Genomic DNA, 21410 nt, shown 5'->3' on the forward strand with positions numbered 1-21410 from the left:
ATGATTAATTATTTTTAAGATGTATTTTTTCGCATATTTCCAAGTATTTCCTCGAATAAATGTTCTCTGGTAACAGCTGCAAAGACGATAAAATTCCGCTGGCAAAGCTCTTCCTGGAATCCGTTCAACTTGTCCCAGATGCACTTTCACGAACAATACAATTCAGAGTTCTCCAATCGGGCGACGGTGCGGTGCGCTTCACACCCTCGCACGCGCGTAATCTCCTGGGAAATGCAATTTTGTGGTATTTACGTATCGCATTTCCAAGTGCAAACACGAAACAAAATGCGCGTCGGTTACATCGCCGACGGTAATTAAGACTATCGGAACGCGGATGATATACAATACGCGTCGCTCGCCCGAAGTTAATTGCCAAGGTCCCGAAACCGCGATAGATGCGTAATTCGCATCTATATAGCTTCCCCGAATCCGTCGTCATAATTTTCGTCGCGAGCGACAACGTTTTCGTCAACGCAACCGTTCAAAATTACGCGTTTCATTCTCTTCGTTATTATACCCTCTGTCAGATGAAGCGACGTGTTTAGCCGGCGCATTGTCAAAATTATGCGGCATCTCGGTTCTCCGCCGAGGACGTGCTCTAACCGGCGATACGACGGATAGGCACGTGCATGATACACGGAAAAGGGATGGGAATGGGTGATACGTCACGCTGAGCTCATGCGTCGTCATGGTAACGTATTCTCCGTTGGTTGACCTTGGGCAGGGTAGAACGTGAAGCTCGTGAAAGGGTGAAGGAAACACGAGGAAATGAGAGAGACGCGCGAAACACTCGAAGGAGACGCTGAAAAAAAATAGGGACAAAAGGGCACGAGGGAGAGAGGGGACAGCTTCTCGTCGCGGCCGCGCGACTAAGGTTCTCCGTCGGAGTACGGGTCGTAAAAAAGGGGATTGAGAGTCAAAAGGAAAGCTAACGGTCAGCCTTGCGAACTGTAAAGGAATTTCGTTTTCCTTTTTATTGAATAAATCAGCGGTGCGCGCGCGTGCGCTGCTGATGAAGCGCGTTAATGAAGCCGGCGAGCTTCCGCGGCGAGGCTCATTGTTCTTAACACGATTAAGCAGTCCTGAATGCTGAACGTAGAACTTAATAGTATAGTCAGCTCGATATTCGATATAGAGAAGGATTTATTTCGGTCTGCCTGCTTGCGCATTCAGCGGCAGACAGGTGTCTACTCGTATAATTTCGCTTGTATAATACGGGGTACGATAATTAAGTCGGTGCTAGGTTTGAAGAGGATTCGTTGCGGTATATATTCGTAGCTATTACATAAACATATATATATATATATATATATATATATATATATATATATATATAAACTCTATTCGTGAATTTCGTATAAACGCAAGAAACGTGGACGATACGAAGAGAAAACGCGCAGAGAGCCGCATAATCGCGCATTTAACGCGGCAAATACTTCGCGCGGGCCCTTGAATTTTCACTGAGGTATACAATCGAGCGTTTTTACGCGCGACAGAGCTATTTGAAATTCCGGTCTGACTGCAGAAGAAAATCGCTTACAAACTCGCCGAGCAGAGTACATAATTAAGCGATGCATATTCATAGAGCTACCGTGAAAGTCACGTTTACTTCTGTGTCACGCAAAGCGGATACCTGGATCGATGGTATCCTGGATCACGCGTTACAATTTAAGCGTTACAATTTGATTACAATTTTTTTTTTATCTTTATGATACCAGATGCCAGAGTACGATTCGTAACATGATGCGTATTTGATATAATTAATTTACTATTAATTTGCGATATATAGGCATTCCTGCCTCCTAGTTTGCGCGCCAGAATATATTCGCCTGGTTAAATCTAGATTCTGACAAACATGCCTGTTGATAAAAGGGATTTGTGTGAACGTGTGTACTGAAAAATATGCTTCAACAGGTTGCTGATTTTATCCTCTGTTTTTCCCGCTTTAATCATTGCGAAAAGACGACAATATTCTAAACACGATGAAATGTTTTGCACGATATCCAACTCATACTACATATATGGCACAGAAGATGACGAAGTATTGAGTTGTCCCGTGTCCCATTCATTAATAATAAATATATATCATTATTTTTGTGTTCACCGTGTGTTGTAATATTCATAAAGAGAAAAAGATAAAAAAGTGTCAGTTAATAAAAGTTAACAGCGGTAGGATAAATCTTTTATTCTCTCTGATACTAGTACATATTTGAGGAATTTTTCGATTTAAATTCACTGCAGATCTTTTTCAACGACAAATTTTAATAAAAATAAGTAAAATTTATTTATCCTGAGCAAGATCTGCGGATTGCTTCATATTGGCCTATTTTCCCATTTTCGTCATTAAAACAATTTTAAATTATTTAAACAGTATAAATAACTGTCTCTAATTCCGGCTTTGCATTACCTCGCAATTTAAAATTCTTGAAATTGATATTCACGATTTCAATCACGCAGCCTCCATAAATGTTCAATTCATCGTACATCGAAAGCCGATTACTATTTCGATGAGCGACATTGTAAAAAATAGTAGAAAAATGTCTTAATTCTTTTCGATGGAATATTTTTGCGATAAAGTAACAGTATTCGTATTTTTGCGCATTATTTGATTTTAAACACACAATCAAATTTCTCTTGTTTCGCGACATAGAATTTACAATTTTATACGATTTGTCATATATAATTTATTTAAGACATGAATCGTAAAAAATTCATATATACATATACACATATTCCCATATGGCACAGAGAGATGTAATAGACATACATATTGCAGAGTAATTTCATTGAAAGATTGCAATGTTCAAATTCATTGCAAAATATTGCACTATTACCTATAGTTTATATAGATTATCACTATTACCTGTAGCAACATTAAAATTTTCACCTTTAGAAAGATTGCAACGAAATATTATTAAAACGATCTTGAATATAAGAACGGACTATTAATTAATGGACTATTATTTGTTATCTTAAACTACTTTCATTTATCACAAATATAATAAAAAATTATTATTAGAATTACCATATTTTATTACAGTAAAATTGTAGAATTATGATTGTGCAATGTTTTCGGAATAATTAATTTATTATGACATGTTGCTAATATCTCGCTGACAATACCTTTTGCTAATCTATATCTCTACAATGTTTCTATAATGTTGCAATGTTCTTCGCAATATCTGTATGGGCGTTATAACAGTCATTGAAAATAAAATGCAGAATTTGCTGAAATTTAAGAAAAATAAAAAAAATCGGAAGTTGTGGAACAAAAAAAAATAAAGACCAACCCACCAATAAACTACCTATAAAAGTAAACTTTTTCGGCTTTTTTTTCGACAGCCGGAATAAAAATGGAAGTACTTTCTGCCAGGCTTGTGTTTCGTGGGTGTTTGTAAACGCCAAGGCTGACTCAAAATGGAGTCAGATTCCCGAAATAACGAAATAGTACTTGCGCAAGAGAGATTCGTGCTGTCTCCTTTGATGATTTGAAACCGAAATAATAGACAGTTGAATCGACAACCTGTTGAAACGCAAACCTTTGTAAACGCCTGCATAAAAAAAGATCCAACAAGAATGGAGTTTTTCATTCATGATAACAGCAGCTGTCACTTGTACTTGGAATGCACACGTGACTGTATAACATATGTATAAAAAGCAGAAATACAACATTTATGAAATGAGCGAAGAAGAAAAGCGAGTCCCCTGTATATATACTTGCGGCTTTGATCGTTACAAGAAGGTGTATTAAATAAATTTTTTGTAAAAAAAAAACTCTTGCTCGGGTAATCCTACAGATAAATCAAGAGTTAAAAGAACCGAAGGCGAAGGAAAAAAATTACGTAACGATATTTAATTGTGTGTTAAATTCAATTATTTAATTAATAACTTGTGCCATATACATATATTTGCAATAATATAGCATACTGCACGTAATAATATCCCTACGGTATATTTATATTTATAAAGAAATTAAAAAACAGGCCAGTAAAATAAATAGATAAAATTACGCTTAGTGATATCGCTGCTATTACTTTTGATATTGCGAGGGGTTATCGCCGCGCGCGATTAAATTCGGAGCGATAGCGACCCGACTTGAAATACCGGTGATATCTTCACCGACACACAGTCACGCTTTACTGCTCATAAAAATTCGCGTTTCTCATTCGTCAGCGTCTCACGAATCGCGGTGTCCCTCGCATCCTATACGGTAAGCGGTATTTCCCACGAGGGGACGAAGATTTCGGATATACAAGTATTCACTCGCGAGACCCGGGCAGATTAGTTTTGAATTAAAGCCAACTTTAAATTAATAGTCCGTTCGTCGGAAAGACGGTCGCGGGAAGAACCCCAAGGGCACTGCACGCGAACTATTACCATACGCTTGACAGACGCACGCGGACTATCACTCTTCAAAAGCCTTACTCCCCGTACGTCCGATTGCAGAAGCTCGCGAAGAATCTCGGCGTCATGGTTTATGTTTAGACGCGAAGGAAGATTCGAAACACACACGACGCGCGCCCGGTAAATACGCTTGAGAATTTTCCGGCTAAAATCTGTTTGTGCAACGTAAGCGTAAATCGCATGTTTAATATATACTTCTCAAGTTTAAACAAATGCGACGAATTCGGGTCGCTTTCTCATTAACCATTCAGCTCTTGTATTTCCGCGACTGCTAGATGTAATTGGAAGACTTATTCACTCGCCCGTACGCGCGGTAGAAATTTTATTAGAGTAACATCTGTCGTGTCTCTGTCGACGTTAAAACTGCGTTAAGATGTCCGAGTGAAATATGCAAAGTTTCGGTACGTCTCGCTTAACGTTGAGGGATAATGATAAAAATTAAATTATGTAAATGCTTAAATTATTATAGTTTTTAGCTGTATAGATTAGAATAATTAAACTTAAAAGTAAATCCATGTAAATTTATGTAACATAATAACTAAATAACTGAGATTTCTAATGATTATAATTCAGGATCGAATACATAAATGAATTCATATTAGGCTGGACATATTTTTTACTAATTATATTAAGAGCCAGATCGACCGTGGTAAAAATTTAACACGCGCGCCCATTGATCTTTGATTCTATGTTCATTGCATTCTCGACCCGTTCAACCGCGTTTGTGGAAAATCGCGATGCCGACAGGGTGAGTTGCATACAATGGAGTAGCGAGACCTGGACCCTTTTGTAAGTTATACGAAGTAGTTTTAAACTAAGTTATCAAGCTGTGGAAACGCGGCTGCAAAAGCGGGCTGTATCGCTTTTTCAAGCTCGCTCCAATGTTAATGCATTCGAAACCGCGGGATCCTGCCTTTCGAGTCGCAGAACGAGGGCATCGCGCCGCAAGTCGCGTGCGAATATATATATATATATATATATATATATATATAGGTATATATTATATATATATATATATTACTATACTACATAACACACCGCTGTGTGTGAAGGTCAAAGGTTAAAAGGAGTCTCTGACAAAGGGCATGGAATTGGCTCCGTTTCGTGTAACCGCGGGCCGAAATTTCGAACGCTCACCAATTAACATCCAACAGAAGAAGAATATTCAATTAAAAACGCACGGTCGGATATTAATTGCTCAGATTGGAACCGAATGATGTGAACGGATATAACGTGACAAGGCGCCGAGTCGCTGTCGAGAGCCAAGCGAAAATAATTTCGCCACGTTACCTGGCTTCTTTTTGGAAGATTTTATATCGATTTTACTCACACACATACACACACATATTCGCGAAAGCTGTGTTTTGTACCGACTGAAAGGTAAAGCTAATTTCAAGTGTGAATCTATAACAATATCATTGTCACTCTATTTCTCTCACTTAATATATAATCTTTCGATGAAAAGAAGGATTTTTCTTTTATATAAATTTATAGGTATATAGATTGTTCTAGTACCACATGATAGACATTTATAAGAGATTCTCAGTTAATTTGGAGTGCATTCTTGTTCAAAAATATTACATAACGGAAATCATATATCACTCGATTAATTTCAAGTAAAGAATTTTCGTATAAAAGTCTTATTATATAAAAGGCACGTGGAAAGATAGATAAACGGCTTCCTGCAGCACTCTGGAAGAAACTTTATACTTAATTACCGCAGCATGTTTGTATTAGCAACCGATTGCCCTACCACTAGATATACCGACGAATTAACCACCCTCGATTTCGCGACAATTCTTTTAATTAGCAACTCTATTTCTCCCTAGATTATAGTTATCCTGCCTGTAATCCTGCCTCGTTGAGGGAAAAAAAAATACTTTGATGGACAAGGCTTAACAAAGTTGATACGCGAATTGTTCGGCACACGCACATTACTCCGGAAATAATTCATCGGCAAAATATCGGTGTACAAGGGTATTAGTAGAAATAAATGCGAAATTAACACGAAGTATACATTAATCAAAATACCGTTGAATAACATCTATTTATCTGTCAGTGATTTACTGGCTAAATTTTGGTAACTTCTAACGTGAATCTTAATTAGAATCTTTGTGCGATTTAAACGAAGACTCTTTTCTGCATGAATTTAATTAAATTTGGAATTATTCATATAACCGTACGTAAACAAAATATATCTAAATAATTATATTTTATGTGTAATTTCATTTTCGATTTCTGTACAAACAGAATTATTTTCAATCGTTGCCCTTTCCACTTTAAGACAAGGTTATCGCTTTCCGTGAGAACGGTAAACACTCTTACATCACGCCCTTTCTTAATCCCTTCCGAACTGTCATAACATTGAGCCACACGTTTGATAGTTTACGCTCGTTCGACACAGTTGATCCAAGGATAATGATGTGCCTATACCCGAGGTACACGCTATCACACATCCTTTGCATATCACAATAAAACGTAAACCGATCCGATCGGAGCGCAAGTATAAATCGAATACTTCCGCGAGCGGCGATCGAAGAGCTCTCGAGGGCGGCCGAAAACCGGCGGCGCGGCGGCACAACGAACGGACGCGTGTCGCGGGGCGGGGAGGCGGAGGGGGGGGGGAACGACGAGCAGTAAAATGATCCAAGCACGCGCGGAAAAGAGAGAAAGATATAAAGAAAAGAGAAAAGGAACGCGGGATCGCGCCTCCTCGAAGGGAGAGAAAGAACGGTGGTGTATTTACCATTTCCGCGCCATCGCGCCGCGTAACGGACGCTCCAGGTTGCGCGCCGCTCTCTCACGTCCTCGTCGTCCTCATCGTCCTCGGCCGGCGCGGGCGCCCCGTCGAAGTCGCTCCGGTGGAAAAACCGTGAAGAACAAAAGCGAGAAAGCGCGGAATAAATTGGCGCGCGCCGATTCAATTACCGTCGGTACGCCACGCGTAAGTACAACGCCGAAAACGTCTTTCGTTCTTTCTCTGTCTTATCTATAGTTATCTATCCGTGTCCGTCTCCGCTCGCTCTTCCCTTTCTCTCGGAGCTGTTCGGGCCCGCTGGACGCGACGGCACGTCAAAAACGCGGCGCGAGATGCGCACACGCGTGAAGCGCGGAACCGACTGGCTCGGCTCGCCCGCCGTGATCTCCGGCCCCTGCGTCAGCGCCACCTGCTCCGCACGGATGCTGCCCCTGCAGCCGTCCGCCCGCGCAAAAATCCCCCCGCGTTGCATCGCCCCATCGTCCCCTTATTCGTCCTGATCGCCGCGACAGAGAAGTGATTCTCAGGAGCTATACGGGCACTGAATATCATTTAAATTTCTAATCGAAGTATCTAAATATACTATAAGACTCTTTCCAAAAAATTCCAATTGAAACATTTAAATGTCCGAGATAAAAGTATGTAAATATTTACAATATCCGACGAAAAGGCCAGCATACACATTATTTATAACTAGAAAAAATAAAATCTAAACAGTTGAACATTAAACGCTATATAATTGGGAATTATTTCTGTCAAGGTACCTGCTTTATATAGTTAAAGGCAATACCCACCTTGGCTCATTAATGCACAGCTGCATTGCGTTTCTCAATATCGAGCGAACACTGATTCTCTCGTAATTCAAAGCTCGATACGGCTCGTTTTGTAAGTGCTTATATGTGACCAGGTGCAGTTGCAGATTCAGCTGCATCTGGAGCGGGTTTGCTGTAATAGTATTTTGCTGTGGCAAAACCACACGCGCGGGAAAAGCCCCCCCCCTCTTCCCGTAGATAAAAATGCAAGCTCGAATTAAAGACTGTTCTTTTCATCGCTTTAGTTAATGCAATGTATGATAATGATATACAATAACAGATACGTATGAATTTTGATTTTATCACGCGCTGTTTCGCTGCCGTCTAATCAACATCTGAAACGTCTCCGGCCTTTCATTCCGTATTTTGCTCCACTTTCCTTTTCCTTTGAGCTTTCATTTTACTAATTGAAGAGTTCCTTCTCTCTTTGCACGCCACGTTAGCCTTTGTGTCAGCGGACTCCTCTTAAGTTTTCCATCGCGATGGAGTTGTTTATTTCGCTCTGCAGCAGGAAATGTCGTGCGATATGAAATAAATACGTCTTTACGGGGAGATATTTTAAAAAGTTATTTCCTTCATTGTTAAGTTGCTAACTGTACAATCGAAAAATCAATATTACCTTTATGATAAGTTTCATTAAAAATACACCGACATCTTTTTTTTTTATAAGGTATCAGCTTTCAAATGAATAGAGATAAATCAATAAGCGTCGAGCAATTAATATAAAATTATGAAAAGAAATATAATGAAGATTTAATGTAAAACAAAAAGCTACAAGTATTTTTAATACCATGTTCCATTATAAAAATCACATTACGTGCCACATAGGATTACTAACATTGCGAAAGCAATTGCCATTTATGAGTTTCCGTTATTCTCTCGGGTCGATGAATATTATATAGAAAAATCCGATTTTCTGAAATTTTTATTGTTAGCGCTCCTAGAGAATCCCTTTTACTATGAATTGTTAAATTACGTCACCAACGGAGATGATTTTTTTATAACATGCATACAAGCTACTCAATTCGCGTGGATTACGCGCCAAACAAACTACGAATCGCGAATATTGTTCGGAGTTCAACAATTTACCCTTACAGATTGCATCCTACGTACCATCCACGATGAATGCCTTGTCCACGCGCGTGTCGCAATAATTGACATACATGTTGTGATCCCTGTAGCTGGAATAGTAATTATCCGTGAATTACCATCTACCCCAATGTCATTCGATCACAATGGATCAGCGTACGTCTGTATACGCTAATTTTCAAATTAATCAATCCCGCGCGACTTTGTCAAATTTTTCCAATACACGGAGGGAAATTTTTATGCAATTTTTCAGGCTGCGTCATTGTAAAATTAACAGGGCAATTCATATCATCCGTGTTTCGAATATTTCGCACTGAAACATTGAGAAATACATTTTATATAGGTCTTTTTCGAAAAGAATCATATTAATTTTACTTGTTTGTATCTGAAATTTATCCAACAATTCGCGCATTCTGTATTCATTACGCTGTTTAATTAATTTAATTTCGAGGAGCAAAAGGAAAGCACGTTAAGATAAATAATGATCTTACGTGCCACGCGAACTTCTTATAATATTATTCTCTTGTTAGGATGCATAAGAAATTAATCACAAAAACTGAGATAAAAGCCATTATAACTTTGTGATGCAATAAAGTGAGCAAGGATAATAAATTCATTAACGTTATGAATTAAGGATTCGACGTGGAAATTACACGACACATCCAAACTTTAACGCTGTGTCAAGCAAACGGATGTAGCTGAATTTGCATTTCTCTCCCGTATGAGCACTAATGAAACGAGCCGTATCGGGCTTTGAATTACGAGAAAATTAGCTCTCTGGCATCGAGAAATTCAAAGCGGCTACGTACTAATAAACCAAGGTATTAACCATGAAACGGGTGTATATTTAAACGGAAATGACAAATTTGGGATTTACGCTGTTTAATATTAAACAAATTTAGATTAGGCATATTTTGTTACGCCCGAGGTACCTGTAACCCTTGAAGATTGCTTTACCTACATTTTATTAATCTTTAATTATTTACATTTTTTAAATTAAAATATTTTTTTAATTTTATAAGATAATGCTATTTGTTTCGAAAGCTTCTTTCACAGTTTTCTCAAAATAATATCTCTTTAATTATTCGAGACTTTCGTGTGAAAATTTCTATAATTACTCCCCCAAATTAGATGCGAGTATATTAATCGTTATTTTACACGTAATGTAATACAATGTATTTATGCATTCAATAAAATTAAATTCTTTTGATATTTTGATATGCAGAATACGACGTGACGAGCTTAATTATGTCGTGTAATATTATTGTGAGGCAATATCGGTACGGTCGCCATATAATCATGTTAATTAATGCGTACTAGAGTACATGGATTTACCGCAATTACCGCTTCTATCCGTTTTGTCATTAATCTTCCTGTCTCCATTCTCGTATACTCGTGGCGCGGCATATTTGGGCGTTTAACAATTACCAAGTAACGGTAGGTGTTCAATAATTTATGCGCCGCAAGAACAGCTGTACTTTACACGATTACATAAAGGCAAACTAACGATTAAAATAACGCTGTTATTTCGTTATGCTTATCCAAGACAGAAGGTTTGACGCGAAGAAAACAACATGACACGATCTTCCTTTTTTTTTGCATTTATTGGCCTAAGACTGAAATCTTTACATCCGAATCCGAGAGTCGGACTTATAAAATTATCTTCGATTATTCTATGCTTAGTCTATCCTGCCGAGACATATCGTTGACCTATCTAACGTAGTACCGCGCATCTCCACAGGAAAAATGCAGGAATATACATTGCACAAGTGACGTAGATGAACGATAAACGACACATACAAAATCTTAATACAAATTGCTATTTTATATACGTACAGTATTACGAACATATATAAATAAAATAGTATTTATATATTTCTTTTTTTTTTATAGGACATCCAAGCGTACGTATACTCTGTCGCTATGTTATAATACAGTCATGTAATGTCAATTTCATGCAGTCTTTTTAACAATGTAGATCACAACGCATGAAATATCTAAAAACGAGGAAATATTTTTGATATTTGATTAAATGGACACGTTGTGTATAAAATCGAGATACGTTATACACTGAATAGTTTAAAAGTAATATTATCATAGTATTTTCGATTTCTTTAAAAGACTGTTTAACTATTAATATACTTATTTATATATACACATATACTCAGTAAATATAATTAAACTTTTGACTAATGGTAGTTTAAGATATTTCTCTCCTTCGCACTCTGTCTTCCTTTCTCTCAAATTTAACAAATTTCTAAAAAATCATAAAATTATATAACACTCTTAAATTCTTAAATTATAGCAAAATAGGCCAATTATTTTTCGCTTGTTTCCTCAGCTAGGAAGACAGCTTATTTTTTGAAAAGTATCAATAAAGATCAGTGTGCTATCATTGCACTATTTTTCTTTCTAATATATTATTCTATCATTATTCTTCCTAATATATTCATTTATCATTTTATACCATAACATTCCGCGCTTGTTGTCATACATTAGATAACAAAATTACATAATATCGATCACATAAACAGAGATGACATAAACAGAGCAAAAGATTCCTCGAACTTGGAAGGCATGCTCATAAATCATCACTGTGTTTTATCTCTGTACAAACATATTGTATCATCCAATTAAACTCTTGTCGGATCTCGCGGACATTCTATTATTATATTATCATTCATATTGCTGACCTAAAGCTAATTAAACGAAAAAATTTATTGGGAATAAATGCAGAATTGTATACACATTTTCTATAATTTCCAAGAAAATAAAGTGTGCTCGATTAAACGTATGAAAGTAGTGTGCGTTTCTTCTTTCTCATTAATTGTACGAACGCATTGTACGAATAATAACATCCTGTCAATCTCAGGGATATCCATTTAATGACTGCACGTTTCATTTAAATGCATATTATATATACATATTATCAGTATATTAGGCTTTATGATTCATGCAATTGAAGGAAGCGACGAAAAATTCTTTAATGAACCGTAAATAATATCGAAACAAACACGTTAAAAAAAGGAATAAATTATTCATATATTTCTATTTTTCTTCTTAAATATCACGACTTTATTTTTGCGTGATGTGGTAGACACATGCTAGACGCTATTACGTATATTAAATACATACGTATGCCACATTGACATTTGCAATATATTATATACATTGTACGTCGAAAGATGCACTTAACCGAACTTCATAGGCACTTACAAAAAGCACATAATACATAGTTCTTAACTACTACTATGCGACATGGTTTATAAAAAAAGAATGATTAGAATAGAATAGTATGTTCCTTTCTTGTTCGGCTATTGCGATTAAAAGTAAATCATGTGAAAAAAATAGTATACAATTTTAAAAATAAAACTACATAGTGTATAGATAATATTCATGTGCCGATATCGATAAAAATTTTTACATTAAAAAGATTGGCGAGAGTAATTCACTTACAAATATAATTGGAACATACTTAAGTTTATATAAATTTTACAATTTTAACTATTTCATACATCTGACTTTAATTGCTAATAAATAAAATCTGATTCTTTCTTAAATGTAGCTCACTTGGGAATTAAATGATACGCGAACAAAATATATTTAAAAAAATGCACATTCGAGCCATTTTAGAACATATTCCATGAAGTTCATAATTATGAATTTTAATATTCCTTTTTCTTTATATATATATATATATATATATATATATATATATATATATATGTGTGTGTATGTCAAGACATATTGAATAAAAAAAAAAATACATAGACCTAACATAGTAAAGAAAAGGAAAGTAAATGATACAGTTTGTCAGCTTTATAAGCAACACTGTACTAGATTGACTGTTTTTGCATATTATTCAAATGTTCCCTTAAATATGTCATGAAATCTATTAGACCAGTTGACAAAGATCTATCCACAACAGTTTTTGGTATCCAACCTTTGAAATCAGTATTCAGGATCCAGGTGAAACGACATTTGTTAACTTCGTCAGGTAACTCCTCTGTTGCGAAACAGCTTATACCATTTTCACCCCTTAAAGAAAATATTAAAAATAATAATTAATAGCTTCTCCTCTCGTTCTCTTTATTTTCTTATACGTATTTCTTGTAAAGTATAATTCGTTTCTCACCTTGTCATGTTTGGGCGAATTTTAACTGACGCGGTATGAACCGATACACCAGCAGTGATATAATAATTGTCGCATTTCTTACGATGCCTTAAAATAACGAAATCTCGCGCCGTAATGAGCCCGCCGCCAAAAGGGCTTGTTGCTTGGTAAACAATATCCGTGTTTTCGTCAATAGTCTGTTAAAAATAAATTTTATTATCGATATAACAAAGTATTGCAGTAGGAAAAAAAGTGTAAAAACTAAGTTTTACTGACCTGTAATTTCATTGATTCTGTCACGAGCTTATTCCACGAAGTTTGTTCCTCAATATTATCAAACAATAAATTTATCACTAAGCTAGCAGGTGCGTCGACGATACCCTTAAATGATGATTAAATCGTTTTAATTGTTTAAAAATAAGAACATTTCTTCATTACCGAAAAATTCTGCATCTCTTTAATTTATATATCTTAAATTTACGCTATATGCAGCTCACCGTGATCTTCAAAACCTTTCCGTCTATTTTCCATTCTGGTGGAAACTGCATGCAGGACATTTCATCGTCGTCGTTTGTTATAATTATGTCTTTCCATTCTGTCGATGTTAACAAGTCGTGACAATCTTGTAACATTTTAGATGCCCTCGTTTTATATTCATCGACCTAAAAGAAAACCACATAAAAAGATTCTAATGTTTAATTAATATTTAAATTGGCGCAACACTCTATCATTTTTGGTTTAATATTTAAAGATTTAATAAATATTTCTATGTATTTTTTGGAAATATTATAGATATATGTATATTGTTTTATTTAAGCTATATTTAGAAATAAGCATTGTAATAACGCATTAGCATTGTAATTATAAATGTTGAATAAAAATGAACACTTGATCTACCGACCTATTATTGCGTTAACGATAAATAATACGGCTGATTTATTGCATTCGCAAAAATATAACTCATGAATATATTTCTTTGCTTACAACATAGTGCGCGTGCACTCGATAGTTTGAAATGAGTGCAGTACGAATGTACGAGACACTAGTTGATAATGAGTACACATCTCAGGGACACACAAATAATATTTACTGTCCTCAATCAAATAAAAAATTGTTTATTAGTTGAAGTAAATATCCAAATATTCAAATTCGCGTTTGTGATAAACTCGATAAAAACCTAATTTCATTAAAATATGTAAGAATTATTATTTTTTAATTCGTTAACGCATTAACTTGTTAATTAATTTTAATATTTTTTCCTTCTTAACACACACACATCACTTTTTTTAAATATAGCCGATAAACAATATTATCGATATTTAAATATGTTAATTACAAAATAAAGTAACAATTGATTCGTTATTTGAAAAAAAAATATATGTACAAGGACATATATACTAGGATAAGCCAGCAAGTGCAGGTATCCGTATAATATAGTATAATACTACGACCTTTGCACCACTGAATCATTTCTCTTTTTTTCTTTCTTTCAATTCATTATTGTGATCTTATAGAATTACATAATGCTTTTCTACTTTATAACATTCTATTAAAGAATACTGATAACATGATATTATATTTCTTACTTTTTTACTTTTAAAAACATTAAAAAGCAAAAACTATTCACGACTTACAATTTGATCATAGTATGCAGATAAGTTATAAATTGCATTTAACACTTATCTAAATCTATAAAGTTAATAAACAATATATACATCCTATATACATTCTGTAAAACTAAAAATGTTACAGACTATTATTTCTAGAACTAAGCAAAACATGTAATTTTTGTGAGCGTAACGGCACTTAGAAAAAAGTAAACATCATATGATGTTACTTTTGATACTAAACTATTGACAGAAAACAAAAATTTCATATTTTTAGTTTTAGAAATAATAGTCTGTAACACCTTTATTTTATACCCTGTATAATATGTACATTATTTATTATAAAATAATGTGTAATAAAATCGTAAAGTTGTAAAATCTCTCGTTGTAAAATCGTTAATATCTCTCTACTTAGTTCTATTATTATTTATGCAAATTTTATGTCCAATATTTAATTTTTTTTACGTTCAATATTTTAACAAATGCATATATAATTAAAATAGAATAGCTTATTTATGTTCATAACGCATAAATATATCTTAATAAATATCTTAATAAGTTAACTCTATGCTTAAATAAATTGTTCTTTATAATTATGCTTTACAATTGTTACTCTCGAACTTACGCAGAAGATAAATCAACTCCTGATTTTACAATGATAATAATGAATAGATGAAATAACTTACTAGAAGTATTTTATTGTTTGCTAAGAATTCTATCAATTTTTCTTTTAAGCCCAAATTGGTCTCTACAGGCTTAGGTAAATATTTCAAGGCATCACCCAAAAAAAAGGGACGTATAATCATACGAATAAAATTAACAATTAAAAACATAATGTAAACCACACAATTAATCAAATAAAATATATTTATAAATTAAAACTTAATGTGACACAGTACACAAAAAAATAGTTAAACACAAGCCGCATATCTAGCTTTACGCGAATAAGTTTTGTAACCAACTAAAGATAGCATGTTTCTTGAACATGTCTTTGCACTTTGCTACTCCCATAGTACTCCCTGCCACTTATGTCCCCCACCAATTTCAGTTATCGCTTATTGCTTAAAAAGATATTCTTCAAGGATTACTGTCGTAGACATAGAGAACTCGACATTGACTACATCATCTACCATATACTATGTGTATATATGACTTTGTATATGTATATATATTATTAAAATTTCTAAGAATCATTGAATTATTAAATACTTGCTGATAATATAAAATTGAATCATTGAATCATTGAATTATTAAAATACTTGCTGATAAATATCGCGTTTAATTACAATAAATGTTAAACCATAACTAAAGTTGAAGTAGAAAGAGACACATATTCTTTTTTTCCTTTAATGTTTCTTACGAATTAATGATCGATTAAAACAAGAAAAAAAAAACAATTTTACTAACCTTCTCGGGTGTAAGTATTGCTAGGAACCTAAATAAATCACTGGATCTTGAGAGCTTCCTCGAGTCTCCTTGCTTCCTGGGGATGTCCTCATCATCAGAATGATTCGGAGACTCCACAGGTGTGAAAAATGTATTCATGTGATCGATATTTGCCATATGCTGCCGTGATTCAGTAACAATGCTTCGTAATAACGGAGCTCTTTCTGTATCCGGAAAACCTGTAGATTTCGTAAATTCGTCGATATTTCTTTATAATTTTTAAATTAATATGCAAAGATATTGAGATTAAATATCAAATTTACTCTCTATTTTGTGTGCCAGTGCATACTATTAATGTTCTTGTGAAATATTAGCTCGTACATAAATGTTCAGGTCTATATTGTTAGTTTTTATACCGTATCATTTATTGACTAATAGTTTAAAAATAAGAAAAAATTAGACTGTTGAGAGAGAGACCACTTACTTCGAATCCAATTTCTTGCTTGAGTTTCCTGAGGTATCACGCGAAAATCAAAGAACCAAGCCTCTGCCCATGATAATACAAAAGATGTCAAGATTAGCAGAACTTGGAATACTGGTTGGTTAGCTGATGTCCACTGAAAATACGATACATTAAATAAGCTAAATAAAAAAAATTAATAATAAAGATAGTACATAAGTATTTCAAAAACACTTACATCAAAAAGAAAAACTTTGGCAATTAAAAAGGCACATGTTGTGGCAGTTGATATCTGTAAAATACATTAATTTAAAATCATTTTTTAAATTACATATATATATATATATTTATGTAATTAAAAAAAGATTTTACTCTGTTATTTGTTTTATTGTTTATACATTCGTTATAAGTAAATTTCCTTTTTCACGAAAAGCTTCAATTGACAAATATACTCACAGCTACAATAATCCAGTGATTGAGATACAGCAGCGCATAAAAGAGCAACAAGACCGTGAACCTGCAAATCGCTGCCATCTGAGAAGATGAAATCCGTAAAATCTCTGCTCCCAATGAATAATGAAAAATTATGACGAACTGAATGTCACTGTCGTCATTCTGTCATTAAACTCATTAATAAGGAACGACAGAATATACTTACCACAATATCAAACAAAGACGTCTTTATATGATAGTGTATCACCTGATCTATGAAAGCTGTATGTAAACTTTCGCCTGCAATCTGTAAATATAACAAAGTAACCATAAATTTTAATTATAAAAATATATATATGTTATGGTTAAAGCCCAAAACACGGTCAATCCTAGGATTGACTAACCAATTCTGCCGAACGGCCAAGCGTCTTGGTCAAAGTTTTGTAGTAATTTGTTGAAATGTGTGTATAAACAGTACACACATATCAACAAATTACTCAAATTACTTATCCCGCAGGCGGGGAGCCCCTTCCCCCGCATAATAACTCCCAGCCTGATACCTAACTGCTTTAATCAAGACGCTTGGATCTTATTCTTCAGGATTGACCAGTCATTCCGCAGAATTGACTAGTCAATGCTAGAAATGTCCGCGTTTGGGGGTTTGACCATAACATATATATATAAGATGGATCAACTGTCCATCTTACAATTAGTAATTTAATTTTTTTAGTTTTTTTATAAAGATACATTATAAATGTAGTGTATTTTTATCATCAATAAATAATACATAATAAATAAAAAATGAAAATATACAGCAAAAGATAATGCTTTGCTCATAAATACACGCGCCATTACGGTCAATGAATAAAACCAAGCGAGCCATTATCAAAATAAAAAATCATATTTTCGACAAGTTTTCGATCTACATTGATTTGACATTTAGATAATGTCTCGGGTTCTAGCATACCATTGTACAAATGAGCCACATGAGGAATGTAAGAAGAAGATCGAAAGTGACGAAAAGGCAGTAGAAACGTCTAACGCTCGACATTCTGCCGTTGTGTCTCGCTCCTAAGATCAGGTCCTCGGTGAGAACGATATCCGGTGTTCGCGTCATACTATGCTGTGTAACCGAACTTCTTTGAGAGTTGATCGAGCCACTTAGTATAGCTTCAGCGGCCATTCTAATTTGTCTCTCATCTTCTGCCATCCTTCCGATACACTTTTGATGTCGTCGTCGTAACGTCGACCTGCAAGAAAATGACATATATAGCAAATATGCAAATTAATCTAGTAGAAACAGTAGCAATAATAGCACTATTTGCTTCAGTTTTCTACAAACTCTATGTTTTATATCTTTTCTGTTTCTTTTTCCAAAATTTATTTCATTTCAAACGCAGAAAGTGCAGTAGAGATGTAGTTAAGATGAATATATCTAATATAATTATTTATGTTTCTAAAATAAATATTGGAAGAATGATGCTAAGAATAGATTATCAAATAATGAAATAATATATGTGTATCAATCTAGCGTGAAATACACATATAAACGCATTATTACACATATATATAAATACTAAATAGATTGTGAAGACATTTTTAAGATATCCTTTAGACATACGTGTCTAAAAGACATCTTAAAGATATCTTTATGGCGTCTTTTTATACGTGCGTGCTGTCTGGGAAAATATTTTCTTGTAGAAAATATTACTATACAATTATATAATATCTAAAATAATATTGCCAAATCAGTTATTTTAATATTAAAAGCAATAGCTTTTCTTATGACAAATATATCAGAGATCATTGCGATAATATTCTTAGGAAACGAAAACAAAAGTGTTTCTTGTTGTCATTGCAACTATTAATCAATGCAATTTCTAAATCAACAACTTGCATAAGAATATCTGTGAAAATATGATAAGAACTTACGTAGTTACAAAACTATAAGTTTTATTGCAATTTCTACACACGTGCGGAAATAACATAAATGTAGCAATTAACGATTTTGTTCTTTGAACATAATATTTTGTCTAAAGAACTTTCTTTTTGTAAGGACTTCCCAATTTTATCTCGTTTCTAAGCAAATCTGTGATTCCAATCATGAAAGAATGTTGAATGAATCCTCCCGGCATCCTGCAGATATATTTATCCATTGTTCCATTGTTTAGTCTAGATATAAACTTTTTCTAAATCTTTGTATTAACGTATATATATATATATCACCATGAAATCCTTATCGCAATGATTGATTTTCAGATGATACAATTTATTAAAATAACATAATCGTTTTGTAAACGTTTAACTACGTATACGACGAGATAATTAGTGAATTATTATACATTATACTGCCTGAATGATAACGATATGAGTGATATGGCAGCCAATGGAATGCGATGTCTGATCTTTAGCCTTATAATATATCTACATATATTGTTACACATACGATGTGCTTCCATAAACAATTTTGCAGATTAAAGATATCTGATAGCATATCGCCGTAGATTAAAACGAATACATCATTATCAAGTGCATATCATTTTTTTTCTTAATATTAAAACGCAGGATACAAATAAAGAATATTAATTGTGAATTTTATATTTCCACTTCTCGAACATTAACTTTAATGCTTAAGAATCAGATCGAGGATGATCTATAATTCAGAACCTAGAATGCAATTTTATTTATAATCTTACGTGTCGTGTAAAACAAAGATATATTTGAAGAATAGGAATATAAAAGTATATCTAAAATGTATCTTGAATTGCATACATCAAAATACACAACGTATAAAATTATAAATAGAATTCTATCCTGAAATCTGACACAAATTACAGATTTATCTCAAGTGTGATCTGCAGATCTTCGTTAAGATTAATTTATTAATCTTAATTTAGTCTAAATCTCGTCAGATTATTTTTGAAAACGTTTATCTTCATTGCGTCGCGATAGTATTCACCATCACCATGCATTTTTCTGCATCTCAATCAACGGACGAAAATCTTTAAGGGAATAAAAAAATCTGGTAAATTCGCCCTCTTATCTGATTTTTTTTTATTTATACGGTAAAAAGGCGAATTAGCCACATAAATCTCGTGCAGAAATTGTTTCCTAAAAAAAGGAAATACCGTTATACTTACAACAATCGTAATATATCGCGTAAATATAACTCTGTTAAATTTGTTTTGACACAGAAATCCTGCGAGGGGGAGATTTAGGAGGAATATTCCATTCGACGCGGACTCCGATCACGGAGGTTAATTCGCGGTCCTAACCTCAAAATCAGCGGATGTTTATTTCGGTCGCCGTGACGCGGACGGACGATTCGAAAAATCGTCGCGGAAACGAACTTTGCGCGTTCTTGCCGTCACCCGAGGGACGTTCGCGTCGCGAACAAAGGCACCCGTCGCGCCGTGCTCCGATCGTTTCCGCTCGCAATTTTTTTCTTCCTCTCATTCATCCTTACCGTTCCGCGGCCGGGAGATCTCATAGATACGGCCAGACAGTCGGGTTGCGTGTCGACAAAACGATGTCACACACGTGCATCGCGTCGCATGCCTCCGCGCGATAAAGAGGAGACCATTCGGTTGCGCCCAGTGTTGAATCGCCGTTATCACCGAATATAAACACGAGAGCACAATGACGTTTTCAGTCACGCCTGAAGTTGGGCATTCCGGAGTCGCCGTGCTGTCAAACGTGTCCACCTTCACGCGACACGCGCGTATACACTTGTGCGTTTGCTCCTCGTGGCTGAACTTGTTGCCCTCGTTGCACTCTTTTCATCTTTCTTCTTTTTCTCTCCACCGTCTGATCGCGCACCGTCTCGTTCGTGTCAGGTGCAGAAAGTACAAAACGGTGCAACCGCGAACAGCAGACCCTGGGTCATGAATGAAAAATAACTAGAAGTGTAATCTGTGTGTGTGTGTGTGTGTACAGGATTTTCATACAAATGTTGGAATATTAAAAAGTATTTTGTTATAAAAAGATATATAATAAATATTATTGTAAAAGTTATTAGGAGACTATATTTTACGAAGAAGTAGATTTGGCACATGCATCTTTCGAGATCTTTGAAAGATTATCAAAGTTATCAGAAGAGCATATTCCAATAAGAGGTTAGCTAAAGTTGGAGTAGATTTCTTTCGAAATCTCTGAAAAATCGTCAAAGTTATCGCCGTTATCACTGTCGGAGAATATACTCGGATAAAAAGTAGCTAAAGTTGGAGTACACTTCTTTTAAAATTCTTGAAAAATTATTAAAGTTATATAATACATATATCATAAAAATAATATGTAAAAAGACTTTTATCATAAAATACATTCTAAGTTTATTCAATTCAGTAAACAA

General features: G+C 34.5%; 2 protein-coding genes across 3 annotated transcripts in view; both read right to left on the reverse strand.

Annotated features, from left to right (window-relative positions):
• Dgk (diacyl glycerol kinase 1) overlaps positions 1–7510 on the reverse strand; it is a 90443-nt gene extending 82933 nt beyond the window's left edge. The window contains exon 1 of the mRNA XM_071770999.1: positions 7151–7510. The gene's annotated coding sequence lies outside the window, so the exon portion shown is untranslated. The remainder of the gene's footprint in view (positions 1–7150) is intronic.
• A 3138-nt stretch (positions 7511–10648) lies between these two features.
• Start1 (Steroidogenic acute regulatory protein-like) lies at positions 10649–20734 on the reverse strand. Of its 2 annotated transcripts, none has more exons than XM_071771000.1 (11): positions 20529–20734; positions 18030–18312; positions 17289–17369; positions 17087–17164; positions 16869–16922; positions 16655–16787; positions 16192–16409; positions 13675–13839; positions 13454–13558; positions 13199–13374; positions 10649–13101 (listed from the first exon to the last, which is right to left on the reverse strand). In XM_071771000.1, exons 2-11 carry the CDS (start codon positions 18270–18272, stop codon positions 12900–12902), a joined length of 1455 nt encoding a protein of 484 aa, XP_071627101.1. In that variant the 5' UTR covers positions 18273–18312; positions 20529–20734; the 3' UTR covers positions 10649–12899. The 2 variants fall into 2 exon arrangements, with proteins under 2 accessions (XP_071627101.1, XP_071627102.1); XM_071771001.1 differs by lacking the exon at positions 20529–20734 and adding an exon at positions 20203–20501.
• Positions 20735–21410: the final 676 nt, after the last annotated feature.

This window comes from Temnothorax longispinosus, chromosome 2 (assembly GCF_030848805.1).
Source record: "Temnothorax longispinosus isolate EJ_2023e chromosome 2, Tlon_JGU_v1, whole genome shotgun sequence".
NCBI lineage: Eukaryota > Metazoa > Arthropoda > Insecta > Hymenoptera > Formicidae > Temnothorax > Temnothorax longispinosus.